Source organism: Cervus canadensis, chromosome 28 (assembly GCF_019320065.1).
Source record: "Cervus canadensis isolate Bull #8, Minnesota chromosome 28, ASM1932006v1, whole genome shotgun sequence".
Taxonomy (NCBI): Eukaryota; Metazoa; Chordata; class Mammalia; order Artiodactyla; family Cervidae; genus Cervus; species Cervus canadensis.
In genome coordinates this window covers 50577379-50590894 of record NC_057413.1, presented here as the reverse complement: position 1 = coordinate 50590894, position 13516 = coordinate 50577379, and the positions used below count along the sequence as shown (strand labels likewise).

General features: G+C 41.6%; 1 protein-coding gene across 3 annotated transcripts; it reads left to right on the top strand.

Annotated features, from left to right (window-relative positions):
• Window positions 1-810: 810 nt before the first annotated feature.
• On the top strand, window positions 811-12720 carry ENPP5 (ectonucleotide pyrophosphatase/phosphodiesterase family member 5). Of its 3 annotated transcripts, none has more exons than XM_043450375.1 (4): window positions 811-903; window positions 3851-4715; window positions 5939-6115; window positions 10099-12720. In XM_043450375.1, the coding sequence occupies exons 2-4, from the start codon at window positions 3887-3889 to the stop codon at window positions 10524-10526; spliced, it is 1434 nt and encodes a 477-aa protein (XP_043306310.1). In that variant the 5' UTR covers window positions 811-903; window positions 3851-3886; the 3' UTR covers window positions 10527-12720. The 3 variants fall into 3 exon arrangements, with proteins under 3 accessions (XP_043306310.1, XP_043306311.1, XP_043306309.1); XM_043450376.1 differs by having other exon boundaries at window positions 827-1043; window positions 10102-12720; XM_043450374.1 differs by having other exon boundaries at window positions 828-1043.
• Window positions 12721-13516: the final 796 nt, after the last annotated feature.

Genomic DNA, 13516 nt, shown 5'->3' with positions numbered 1-13516 from the left:
GGGATCATATTGGCAAACTATGTACCTGTCTGCACTCCCTCCCGCCTAAAAACACCATCCATTACAAAACAAAACAAGACAAAAAACACTAAAAAAATTAATTCATTTCAGAATGGGAATAGAAGAAACAGGATCAAGAAAGAGGAGTCAGATCCGAACTTCAATCCTGCATATTTAAAAACAAAGCTAGGAGCAGAATCTGGTGCCTGGAATAGCTATTCAGCTTCGCAGCCTGTGCAAATTAACCCGATTCTGAACCTGGCTTGGTGTAATATGCTTATTCTCAGGTGCCACCCTATTGCAGATCCCTCAGGGACCTGACACTGCAAAAACCGGAACAGTAAAATTAAATCCTTTTAAATTAGATTTTGCATCGTCCCATTGACCTCCTGGGGTGTTCGGGTGTTCCTCGGAGCAAAGTCAAGAGTATGGTGCTACCCATTTGTGATCAGAAAACAAGAAAACTGGAGATGAGAAATCGGGTAAGAGAATAGCAGCTTTTAACGAAAACGGGGGGTTTTCGCTACTGGGGGTAGCGCGCTATGACCTCTCTGCATCACTGACCACAGCATAACTGCCGGTCTAGAAAAGGCACAATGCAGAATGGTTCTGTGACCCGGCAGAGGGGGCCTTGGCGAGCCCTGGGGCGCCTTCTCTTTCCTGCCCCTGGAGCCTCCAGGCTGGGTCCACGTCGCCCCTCACTCCCCTGGCTCCCGCCGGATCCACCCTTCAAATCCCGCAGTGCCCGCCCCACTGATTGACAGGCGGGGCAGCCACTCCCAAGAGCCCGGCTTTCTCTCCGTCCCGTAGCCAATAGGAGTCAAGAGGCGGGGCCTGCAGCCGGTAGGCGGTGCAGGTCAGGTGCAGCGCTGGTCAGGTGCTCTGCGTTGAGTTGGCGAGCAGGTGAGCGGCTGTGGGTTTGGGGGGCACCCCTTGCTCCCGCCGCCTCCTGGCTGTTGCCCCGGGTCTGCGGGAGGGATCCCTTTCAAGGCCTTCCCTCCCATTGCCCCAAGCCGATGCGGACTGAGCGGATCGCCGCGAGGGTAAGAGTCGGGGGAAGTGGGAAGCTGGCCTCCCCGGGACCCACCTGCCTCTTTAGGGACCCCCAAACTATCCTCCCTCCGGTTTCCACTACACAGTTGTACAGAGCCCACGTTAGGGCATCTTCGGGCCTCGGTGGGCGGGCGGGCGGTCTACAAATTGGGAACGTACCCTACGCTGAGATCCTTCCCGGAGCTAGGATGAAATCCCGGTGAAAACGATGGGGAGACGCATCACTCTCCTTCTGACGTCCGTTCGCTCTACACACACCTACTCATCCTTCACTTTCTCTCCTCTCCTTTCTTGGCGCCCCTTTCCTCTAGATTTCCAAGGCTGTCTGTAGGGGAAGGGCTGGAGGGGCGAGGAACTGGAAAGCAGCCCAGTGAAAGCTGGACCTAGAACGAGGGATTCCACAGCGCCATGAAGCACTTTGGAGGAAAAGAAAGAAATCAGATTTCTTGCATCCCTACCCCCGCTTCCCTGTTTGTTGCTTTATGTCATCGATGTGATAACGTTGGTTCCTCTTAGCAAACATTCCTAAGCTTGAGGCAGTGGTTAGCCTTTGTTTGCGTTTGTCCCAGGAAAGCAGTTCGGTCCTGCTTATTACAGTTGCTGAATTAATTTACTAAAATAGAGGAGAAATCAGATGTTTCATGTAGCTGATTCATTTTTTAGCTTTAAATTATATTTGGTTCGTAGTATCCTTTCTTGTGTTAAGAAAGTGAAGGAGAAGAGAGGAAGAGGAAGAACCACCCTTCTTAGCCAGAAATGTTAGTAAATAGTTTTGCAGTTCCTCATTGGAACTGATTACTCATGTTCCTTCCAGAACTGGGAAGTTTCTTGCCATTTGAGGAATAGTTTTTTACATTTAATTTTTGAGCCATTGTCTGAGATCAATACCTACAACAATTTCAGTTTAAGTAATGTTCTGGTATGCTGAAATCGTGGTTAAAAACAAAACAAAACAGAAGCAGAATTCTTGTCCCTGATAGCAAAGCAGGCATGCCAAAGCACTTTTTATTTACCAGCACTTATAAAATAGGAGGGCAAGACAGGTTCTTTTTCTGAGGTTTAAAAATGTCTTCAGCATATTTAAATTAGGAAGATGTCAAAAACTGAATTCAAGAGATTTCTTGGCACAAAATATAGTTAGATCCAGGTTTGGTGGGCTTATAAATAACTTCATGCAAGAATGAACAGCAGAGGGAAAGAACAAAAGATCCTTACTGGATTTGCAAACCGTTGAGAACTGACAAAATTTACATATGTATTGTTTTTCATATTATCTCTTATTAGCTTTCCTGAATAAAATAAAAGCTTTTTAGAAATAGAGGCAGGTGAACAACAACAATTACAACCACTTTGATCTCAAGAGATTTATTTAATCCAGGGAAGTGCCTGTTCTACACACACCACTGATAAGATTAAATATTGATGAATTTTAACATTAGGAAAAATGAAAGTAAAGTCACTTAGTCTTGTCTGACTCTTTGTGACCCCATGGACTCTAGCCCACCAGGCTCCTCTGTCCATGGAATTCTCCAGGCAGGAATACTGGAGTGGGTTGCCATTTCCTTCTCCAGGGGATTTTCCCGACCCAGGGATTGAACCCAGGTTTCCTGCATTGCAGGCAGACTCTTTACCAACTGAGCCATCAGGGAAGCCACTAACATTAGGAAGGTCAGCATCAAATTTCAGATTTACATTTAGTTATACTTAGTTCAGAACCTAATTGTTTTATTTAAAGAAGACTATGCTTTGATTGAGGGCAGAAGGAGAAGAGGGCGTCAGAGGATAAGATGGCTAGATGGCATCACTGATGCAATGGACATGAACTTGGGCAAACTTCAGGACATGATGAGAGACAGAGAGGCCTGGTGTGCTGCAGTCCATGAAGTCTCAGAGTCAGACACGACCGGGTGACCGAACAACAACAACAACATGCTTTGATTATTTGGAGACAGAAATGGCAACCCACTCCAGCATTCTTGCCTGGGAAATCCCATGAACAGAGGAGCCTGGCAGGCTGCAGTTCATAGGGTTGCAGAGAGTCAGACATGACTGAAGCAATTTAGCACACACGCATGCTTTAATGATTAATACATGAATGTCAATTACATTTCACAAATATATTAGAATGTCATAATTTTTATGTCACTTCAAGACACCAAGATAGACATCTTACTATGATGGACCAAACATAAGGCCTTGCCATTGAAACATGGAGGTTTACATATGTATTTTTAAAAAATATTATTTTTGATTTGCTAGTGCTAATTCCTGTTGCTAGGTTCCTACAGCCTGTCTAACACTAATGATGAATGTGTCCACAGGTATTTTAGTTCAGTTCAGTTCAGTTGCTCAGTCGTGTCCGACTCTTTGTGACCCTATGGACTGCAGCATGCCAGGCCTCCCTGTCCATCACCAACTCCTGGAGTATTTGGACATATATAAATGTCCATGAGCAGGAGCCAGAAGTCTGAGTCAACCTGAAAATGTTTCTGAAAAGTTGTATGCAAATTACTTCATCTTTTAAAATGATATTTGGGGAGATAATTTACATAATTTCTTTGAGGAAATGTTTTGGTAAGTTCTTAGAAACTAAAACAGTTTCTAAAGTGTGAATATATTTCTTAGCTTTGTTGTAGAGAGCCCCATGTTTCTTGTTTAAGATGAAATTTTGCAACATAAACCTTCCAGGCTGTGATGTATACTATAACTGGGGTTACTAAGTGCCATCATTCTCTGTTTTGGGTAAAGTATGCAAAACAAAATTATTGCCATTAACTTCTATATTTTTCTTATACAGATTGTCTTACACTGAAGCAATCAAGTAGTTTGAAAAATGACTTCAAAACTTCTCCGGGTGTCCTTCATGCTTGCTGCATTAACACTTTCAGTTACATTTTCTCTCCAATCAGACCAGCCAAAGGTTCTGCTAGTTTCATTTGACGGATTCCGTTGGGATTATTTATATAGAGTTCCAACATCCCATTTTCATTATGTTATGAAATATGGTGTCCAGGTGCAGCAAGTTACTAATATTTTTATTACAAAGACCTACCCTAACCATTATACTTTGGTCACTGGCCTCTTTGCTGAGAATCATGGCCTTGTGGCAAATGACATGTATGACCCTATTCTGAACAAATCTTTCTCCTTGGATGACATGGATATTTATGATTCTGAGTTTTGGGAAGAAGCGACGCCGATATGGATCACAAATCAGAGGGCAGGACACAGGAGTGGTGCGGCCATGTGGCCCGGAACAGATGTCAAAATACACGGAAGCTTTCCCACTCACTACCTGCCTTACAATGACTCCGTTTCATTTGAAGAGAGAGTGGCCAAAATTATTGAATGGTTTACGTCAAAAGAGCCCATCAATCTTGGTCTTCTTTATTGGGAGGAACCTGATGATATGGGCCACCAGTTGGGACCAGACAGTCCACTCATGGGGCCTGTCATTTCAGATATTGACCACAAGTTAGGATATCTCATACAAATGCTGAAAAAGGCAAACTTGTGGAACGTTCTGAACCTAGTCATCACAAGTGACCATGGAATGACGCAGTGTTCCCAGGAGAGGATCATAGAGCTTGACCAATATCTGGATAGAGAGCACTACACCCTGATTGATCAATCGCCAGTGGCCGCCATCTTGCCCAGGGAAGGTCAGCCTGAGCAGAGTGGTGATCTGGGGGTGGGTGTTCGTGCCCAGTGTGACTGAGTGGGGGACTTTTGTTTCTGTCTTTCAAGTGTGCTTGTCTTTGTTCATGGTAATATTCTTGGATTTAATCCTTAGTCTCTGAAAAGACAAAGTCACTTCCCTCAGAGTCAGATTTTTTACTTTTTTCTACAGTATTGAAAACTGATACTCTCTCTGTATATTTATGGTAGTGGCATTTAACCATTTTGGAGTCATTGGATATGATGAAAAGCTACAGCCTTCACTCACAGAGAAACAGAGATGGGGAGATACACACAAAATGTGCATGGAGTTACAGTGATTTTTATGGAAGCCCTAAAGCCTTCAGAGGATCCTTCGTTAGATCTGCTTAATAGGGAAGCAGTGGGGCAGAGGAAAGAGAGAGTTTTGCTCGTGCTGAGACTTAGTTTTCTTACCTATAAGCAAGGGAAGTAATAACAGTATCTCAAACTTAAAAAAAAATTTATTGTTTTTATTTTTGGATGTTCTGGGTCTTCACTGCTGTGTGGGCTTTTGTCTAGTTGTGATGTGAGGGCTTCTCACTGCAGTGGCTTCTCGTTGTGGAGCACACGCTTTAGGGCCTTAAACTTTTTACAAACCTCATCTCAAAGCCTCATACCAATCTGTCATTCATTATTTCTGTTTTAAAGGTAGATTCTGTTTTGAGTTTTAAACAAACTCAAAATATTTTTAACATCCCCAAAGAGAATTTGAAAGAGAATGGATACCTGTATATGTATAACTGAAATCACTTTGTTGTACAACTGAAAAGAACTCAATATTGTCAATCAACTATACTCCTATATAAAATAAAAAGACTTTTCTGTTTGTTTTTTTTTAAGTTTTACATCCCAGGGTTGCAAAGAGTTGAGCATGACTGAAGCAGCTTAGCACACTCATGCACACATGGACATGTGTATTTAAGTCTTTAGAGATTTCTGGTTCAATAAAATGTCTTCTCTGAAGGTGAATTTATTTTAAGAGAAGAGTATTTCTCAGTTTCCCCCACCGGGAGCGGGGGCAGGCAGGGGGTTCTAAATTGTCTGGTAAGACTTCACTACCTTGAACTTGCTGAGTGTCTACATCAGTAGGATGTTCTCATTGACTGACCTCTGTTGCCATGGTTGCTTCTTGGCTGTGGCGGTGACAGTCTTGTTCTGACTGCTTCTCCTCATCCTTCTGTTTTAGGCAAATTTGATGAAGTCTATGAAGCACTAGCTCAAGCTCATCCTAATCTGACTGTTTACAAAAAGGAAGAGATTCCGGAAAGATGGCATTACAAACACAACAGTCGAATTCAGCCCATTCTCGCAGTGGCTGACGACGGCTGGCATATTTTACGGAATAAGTCAGATGACTTTCTATGTGAGTATGTTATAGTCTTTCTCCCCATTCTGCATCATCTGCTAAAGTGGAGGCCAACTGGGGGTTGTTTCTGCTGTATTCAACATTCTGTTTACCGATCGAATAACTAGCTAGTGTCATACATTAATAGCTAAATAAAAATCCAATAAATATCCCAATAAAGATTTACTGGGACTTTAAAATGAGGTAACCTCCTAAAAGTGAAATGACTCTCGAAGTCATCAGACCAAAGATAAGCACCGTGCCCTATACTGCTAATTACAACCATTATGTTCCTGAGAAAAACCTGAGTTTTGTAAATTGAATCATTTTTTGCATCTGTTTCATACTCTGATCTCATAAAAGTGTCATCTCTATTTTTCTCTGCAGTTGTCAGCTTTCTAGTTTCTTTTGCCCTCTGGCTCTACAAAATATAGGCCAGCTTTGCTTTATACCTTGGAAACGTTTCTAAAAAGAAGTGCATATTGGCATGGATAGAAGTATATCAAGATATATTTTCCTAATGAATACCAAGTGGTATAATTCTGGAGGTATTTCCATTATATAAATTTAGAAGATGATGGAAATCCTATTTAAAATTCAAGCATACAAAATAAAGAGCTTTCTGCCATCCATAATAGGGGCTTCCCTGGTGGCTCAGATGGTAAAGAATTTTTCTGCAAGGCAGAAGACCCAGGTTTGATCCCTGGATTGGACAGATCCCCAGAGGAGGGCATGGCAACCCACTCCAGTATTCTTGCCTGGAGAATTCCATGGACAGAGGAGCCATCCATAACGTGTAGTTTTCCCTTTCCATACAGCTTTTAACAAGTTAGTCAAATGGAAGTCATCCACAGGATGTAACTCATCTTTATTGTGCCTGCCATTTGCATATTTGCTCTCAAACTGCCCGCCCACCCTTACCCTGATCTGCGCTGTATCAGCAGTGACAGATCCCTACAGACTAAATTTCCGAAGCTACTTTGTAAACTAGTTTCTGGTTCCATTTGGCCAATAGAGAACCTTGGTAGGAGCATGGAAGGCAGGAGTTTGGCAGAAGCCAGGGTCTTTGTCCCCCATTCTGTCTGCCCTAGCCTGTGACTTCATGTCCTCTGTGATCCCAGCTCTGGACAACCTCCCTGTCTGTGGCCTCAGCTCCTACTGTGCAGTCCTGCCTTTGGGGCTCTGGTGACCCCACCTCTTCCTTCTGTCTCTCCAGCTCTGGGGGCCATTGAGGTTCCCACTGGGGACTATTCCCACTGGTCTACTCACAGGGTAACCTTGCCATCTCATGTTTACTTCTGAGCTTCAACACTATCCCTCATTTGAAATTCCCTCCCTTAAACTGCCTAGCATGGGATCTGCTTCCCTGGCTGACAGAGACATTAACACGCACTACCAGTCAATTCACTGGGGGTTGTTCCCATTGTTACTGAATGTTGAGGGAAGCATATGGTGCCAACACTGACTAGAAATGCTCTTTTAGGCACTGGTCCTTGATACATTTGAGATAGTAAAAAAAAAAAAAAATGTCCCTTTAGATAGAACTGGGTTCCCATCATGTTTATTGATGAAGAGAATAGCAGTTAGCTGGCAGTGGCATTTGTAGAGCATAAATGAGTCCTACTGGTAGATGTATACGTGATGGGTTCAGATCCTTAAAACAGATTTTACATACGGGCAATAATGTGTAAACCAATATTTAATCAGGCCAGGAGAGCTGTATTAAGAAAGTTTTTAAAAATAATTTGTTTGGCCATGAGAATAGTTACCAACTTCATATGTTCAGGCTTTCATGTATTGTGCAGGCGACTCTTATGTGAGAGGAGTTGCTCAGAAAAGAAGAGACAGAATTACAGTTTGCTTCAGAGCAAAAAGTTGCTCTGAAGAGACAGAATTACAATGAACAATTAACATAAATGCTAGTGGCTCTCCTGAAACTTTGGTTCAGTGGACTACAATTACATAATAGATGGTCACTCCTATTTTGAATCTAAAACCTTAATGGTGCTCCTATTTTTGTTACATTATTATGTTCAACATAATTATTTTTTCAACGAAATAATTAAGTACTGGCTACTACAGTCCTTCTCAGCCTGAGTTCTAGAAGAGAACTCAGCCCTAATTGTCCAACAGCAGCGGTTCTCAAGAAGTGTTCCCTGGACCAGCATCATCCACATCTCCTGGGAACTCATTAGAAATGCAGATTCTTGGGCCCAACCCAGATCTGCTAAACTGGGAACTGAGAGGGTGGAGCCCAGAGATCTGTGTTTTTACCTGCACCCACCCTCCCTATGCCAGAGTCTCATACATGGTCAAGTTTGAGAACACTGCCCTTAGACATCCATTATTAAATACTGTCTGCTGGATCAAGCATTAATGGTAGGGACTACCGCTAGGAAGGGCTTCCCGGGTGGCTCAGTGGTAAGGAATCTGCCTGCCTGCAATGCTGGAGACCCAGGTTCAATTCCTGGGTTGGGAAGATCCCCTGGAAAAGGAAATGACAACTCACTCCACTATTCTTGCCTGGAGAATTCCATGGACAGAGGAGCCTGGTGGGCTACGGTCCATGGAGTTGCAAATATTTGGACAAGACTGAGTGACTGAGCATGCATTCACCACTAGGAGAAAAAGTCCCTCTTCACGGGAAAGGTATTTTAAGTCATAATGAGTTCACTTCAAGTCTGATTTTCTAGTAAGAAGTGTGATAGGATTTACTTTACCTTCATGATTAGAGTCTAGATCCAACTTTTCACAGACAGGAGACCAGCAATCATCCAATTACAAATTATATAATGGCACATTTCCCAATGTTACTGTTGATTAAGTAGAATAGCACAGCCCCAGTCAGATGATTCCTAGTGATTCATAAATCCAGCATTATTTCCACTTGAATAAGAAACTCAAGAGAATCATAGCACTAAAAATGACTCCTTTAGATGGATTTTGCCAGGCAGATTTGGAATTAGTCTGAGAAGATGACTCTCAGAGGAATTGATTTAGAATTTTTTTTTTTTTTTCAATTCTGTGCTCTCATTGCACGTTTCCTGGTAGCAGACACAAGCAGTAGAGGCCGACTTGCCGGTCATTCTCACTACCTTTAAAATAAAGCCTTTCAGTTCTCTTTGGTTGCCATTTTACTGGCAGTAGAACCCTGATATTATGCTAGACCCACATGCCTTTAAAAGGCAGCTTTAAAAAAATAAAATAAAATAAAAGGCAGCTTTTATTATGCAGGGGTTTCATCCCTTCAATTTTGTATCTTCTTCTGACTTATCAAGACTCTGAAAGTTTTTAACTTTTTTTGTAGCCATACTAAAGCATACAGTGCTAAGCTGGATCCTGATCTGAAACAGGACAAGATTTTACCCACAAGTCCTGATCTTTATTTTTTTGACTGTTGTTCAGTCATTATGTTGTGTTCAACGCTTTGTGACCCCACGGACTGCAGCACACCAGGCTTCCCTGTTCTTCACTGTCTCCCAGAGTTTGCTCAAACTCATGTCCATTGAGTCGGTGATGCCATCCAACCATCTGGTCCTCTGTCACCGTCTCCTCCTCCCACCCTCAATCTTTCCCAGCATCAGGGTCTTTTCTAATGAGTCAACTGATAAATTTTGAATTTATTGGCTTCATGACTAGGGGCACCTTTACCCCTTTATCTTTAGAACAATAACTGGAACATAGTAGGTATCTAACAAGTAATCGCTGAAAATTAGTTTACCTGCCAACAAAAAAAGATCACTTTCATGTTCCCCTGACTTGGCTCAGGGAAGTTTACCCTTCTTCCTGTGACCTGTGGGAAAGATTTATGATCATTTGACTTCTCATTTCCTGAAGTGAATTGTGATGTTGACCACAGCAGAGATGATGTGTAAAGGATTCTTTTATTTAAAAGTCAAATTAGATAAAACTTGCATGTAAGTCCAGCATTCGATGATACAGTTATTTCCATTTTAATACCATCTGCTTGGCTCACTTGTTCATGCATTTTATCTTCACAGTAGGCAACCACGGGTACGACAATGCATTAGCAGAAATGCATCCCATTTTCTTAGCCCATGGTCCTGCCTTCCGAAAAAATTTCACAAAAGCAGCCATGAACTCTACAGACCTGTACCCCCTGCTCTGCCACCTGCTCAACATCACCGCCCTGCCTCACAACGGATCACTCGACCACGTTCAGGATCTGCTCATTTCACCGACTCCACGAGCAAGTCCTGATACCCAGATCCCTCCTCTCCTCCATGGTAGTGTGAAACCAAGAGAAAATGAACAAGAGGAGTCTTACGCTTATTTCATAGGGGTCTCTCTTGGTAGCATTATAGTTATTGTGTTTTTAATAGTTCTCATTAAACATTTAATTCGAAGTCAAATACCTGCCTTACCAGATTTTCAGGCTGAAATATCTCAACCATTATTACAAGCCTAATGCTTCTGTGATGTGGAGATGGCATAGTTTATGTCAGTGTCGAAAGGTTTCAAATTCTAGGGAACTAGCTTCAGACATCTGCACAGACCATTAGCAGTTATGTATATATACAAGGGCAGTCACACACACACCAAAATACACTGACCTGCAAAGGATGAAAGATGGGGAAGTATGTTTCCATTGTTCTCTCTGGCTTCCGGTAGATAAGATCCTGCTTTATTTGGACTTGGCACATACAATGTATATATTTAGCAACTTTGCACTATTTGAAGTACCTTATATATTGCACTTTACTCTCCTAGTGGTACTTTTAAGTGAAATGCACTTTATTGACAATTATGTCTTACAATTCAGTGGAAAAAGACAAATTTTGCACCTATGTCCCGGAATACTTGTTATTCCTTGTTCTAATGGAATGAAATTTCTAATAATTCCTGAATAATGTAAAAATACATCTCCTTACATTGGGAGAACGGGAAGAAAGTGAAAACTGTTGAAAATGAAATGTGATGACCTTTGAATGCTGGATTTCAGAGAGATGCGTTCCCAAAGCAGGGTGCATCTGTGAGCACTCCTTGTCATATTTCATTCCATATGACATGGGTTTTCATCTTATTACCCCCCAAAACAGAGATCCAGATGCTGCTGGATTCATTCTAGGCATATCATTTCCATTGTGACATTCATTATTGCTATTTCCTGATGTAGCTATTTTACTCTGATTTTGATAATAAAGATACCATGAATATACATTTGCTTCCTCTCAAGTCTAGCACTGGCCTAGAAGGGTAGAAGGGATCAGGCATCATCTCAGCAATGTTTTCTCTTGCTCTGTAATTATTTGCTTCCTTGAAAAATAAATCACTATTAATTGCGTTAAAAATCAGATTAGATAAAAGTGTTTTCTTTCTGGTAACCTGTAGTGACAGAGCCTTTAGTTTTGAGCATTTGAAGGTCCAGAATTGCAAGAGAGCACAAAATATATTGGGGAAAATGTTGGTCACACAATCCTTGAAAAGAACTGTGTGGAGCTTGGGGGAAATAATTAGGACTTTAGGGGGAAAAAATTAGGCAGGACCAGTGTTTGCAATGTACCCAAGACAGTGCTAAAGGGTGCCTGGTGGCAAAATTTAGCGAGACAATACCTAGAGGTAACAGGTATTAAAATAAGAAAAGTTGAGATTATAGCCTTGTTTCCTTGAAATATTTGAATATCCACTCACCAAATGCTCAGTGGAATCAAAGATGAATCCAGGTTCACAAACAGACATTACTCCTCAGTAGGACTTTTCATTCACAAAAGACTTTATCTCCTGAGTAGGGTTTTTCACCTGCCTGGTCATCTGAGCTCCTCATTCCCACCATGGAAAGCTGTGCTTTTGGTCTCTCAAGTAGTCTGGTTGGGGAAAGGGTGGTATTACCGGTGGTTTCTTAGAGGAAAGAGGAAGCCCCAGAAAGAATAGCTTTCCTTGAAAACAGAAACCAGTTTATAGACACGTGGCCCATAGATAATACTGTGATTTTGTGTATATTTATGTACCCGCCTGCAAAGAAGTAGGTAAAATGGCAAAAGTATTCAAGAAAGAAACTGTTAAGTTCGAGGTAAAGAACAAAAGTGGCAGAGTGAAAAATATAAAGTGCTTTCTAAAATCAGGTGAATGATTTTTAAATGATGATGCCAATAAAGAGTGTTAGCACCTAATTCTTAAGTTTATACATCCTCTTAATGGGATAGAATGAGATCACTGGAAATGTATCAGTAGTATAGATTAAGAAACAGACATGAGATGATAGATAGCAAACTCCTCAGGAGGTCTGAATTCTGAATTAGATTCTAAAGAACATGCAACTTACTCATATTGGCTTGCTTTATAGCAATGAACTTATCTGTGTGACTGAGATGCCAAATCTAATGACTTGAAGATGAAACTGGTCTATTTAAAAGCAGTTACTATTCAAGTGTAATCAGTGTATGTAAACTAATTGTTGTCTTAAATTCATTTTAGAGGGTGCTATGATGACCTTAGTGGTAAGAAGAGAGAAAATTCTGTTAACGCTGATGAAATCATTAAAACTCTGATCTGAAGATTTGATTATTGAATGGTTCTTTTATTTACAGATACTTTTTTCCTGTAAAATAGCAGCTGAAGAGTTTACCTGAGAGAAAATAAAATTTTAGACTTTGCTGGGAAAACCTTGTCACTTATCATGTTTTGACAGTTTTTTGTTCCAGTTTTACCTGCATGTCTCTCTGGTCAAACTTTTGTGTACAGTCAACACAAATTAGGACACAGAAATAAAATGGAGACTGGCTAATCTTCCTGACTCTAAAAACTTTTAAAAGGTCAGGAGAATGGAATCCCACCCCCCCCCTCCCCGACTACCCACAGCCACAACACTGACATATTTTCCCCGCCATCTTCTATCAACTGTTTTGAAGTTGATTAATTGATACCATTTTTCCTGTTCAGGGTATGTTTTGCAATTTCCTCTGCCTTCGTCACCTGCCATTTAAATTGAAAACTGCTTTGCAAGATGCTTTCTGACCTCTTAATTAGAACTGATCCTATTATTAGTTTCAGATTCTTACAAGAACCTAGTTCTAGAAAATCTATTATTGTTGTTGTTCAGTTGCTAAGTCCCAACTGACTCTGTGACCCCATAGACTGCAGCACACCTGTCCTGTGTCCTTCACTATCTCCTGGAGTTTGCTCAAACTTATGTCCATTGAGTCAGTGATACCATCCAGCCTTCTCATTCCCCCTCTCCTCCTGCCCTCATTCTTTCCCAGCATCAGGGTCTTTTCCAGCGAGTTGGCTCTTTGCATTAGGTGACCAGAAGTATTGGAGCTTCAGTTTCAGCATCAGTCCTTCCAATGAATATTCATGGTTGATTTCCTTTGGGATGGACTAGTTTGATATCTGTGCTGTCCGAGGGACTCTGAATCTTCTCCAGCACCACGATTTGAAAACATAAATTCTCTGGCACTC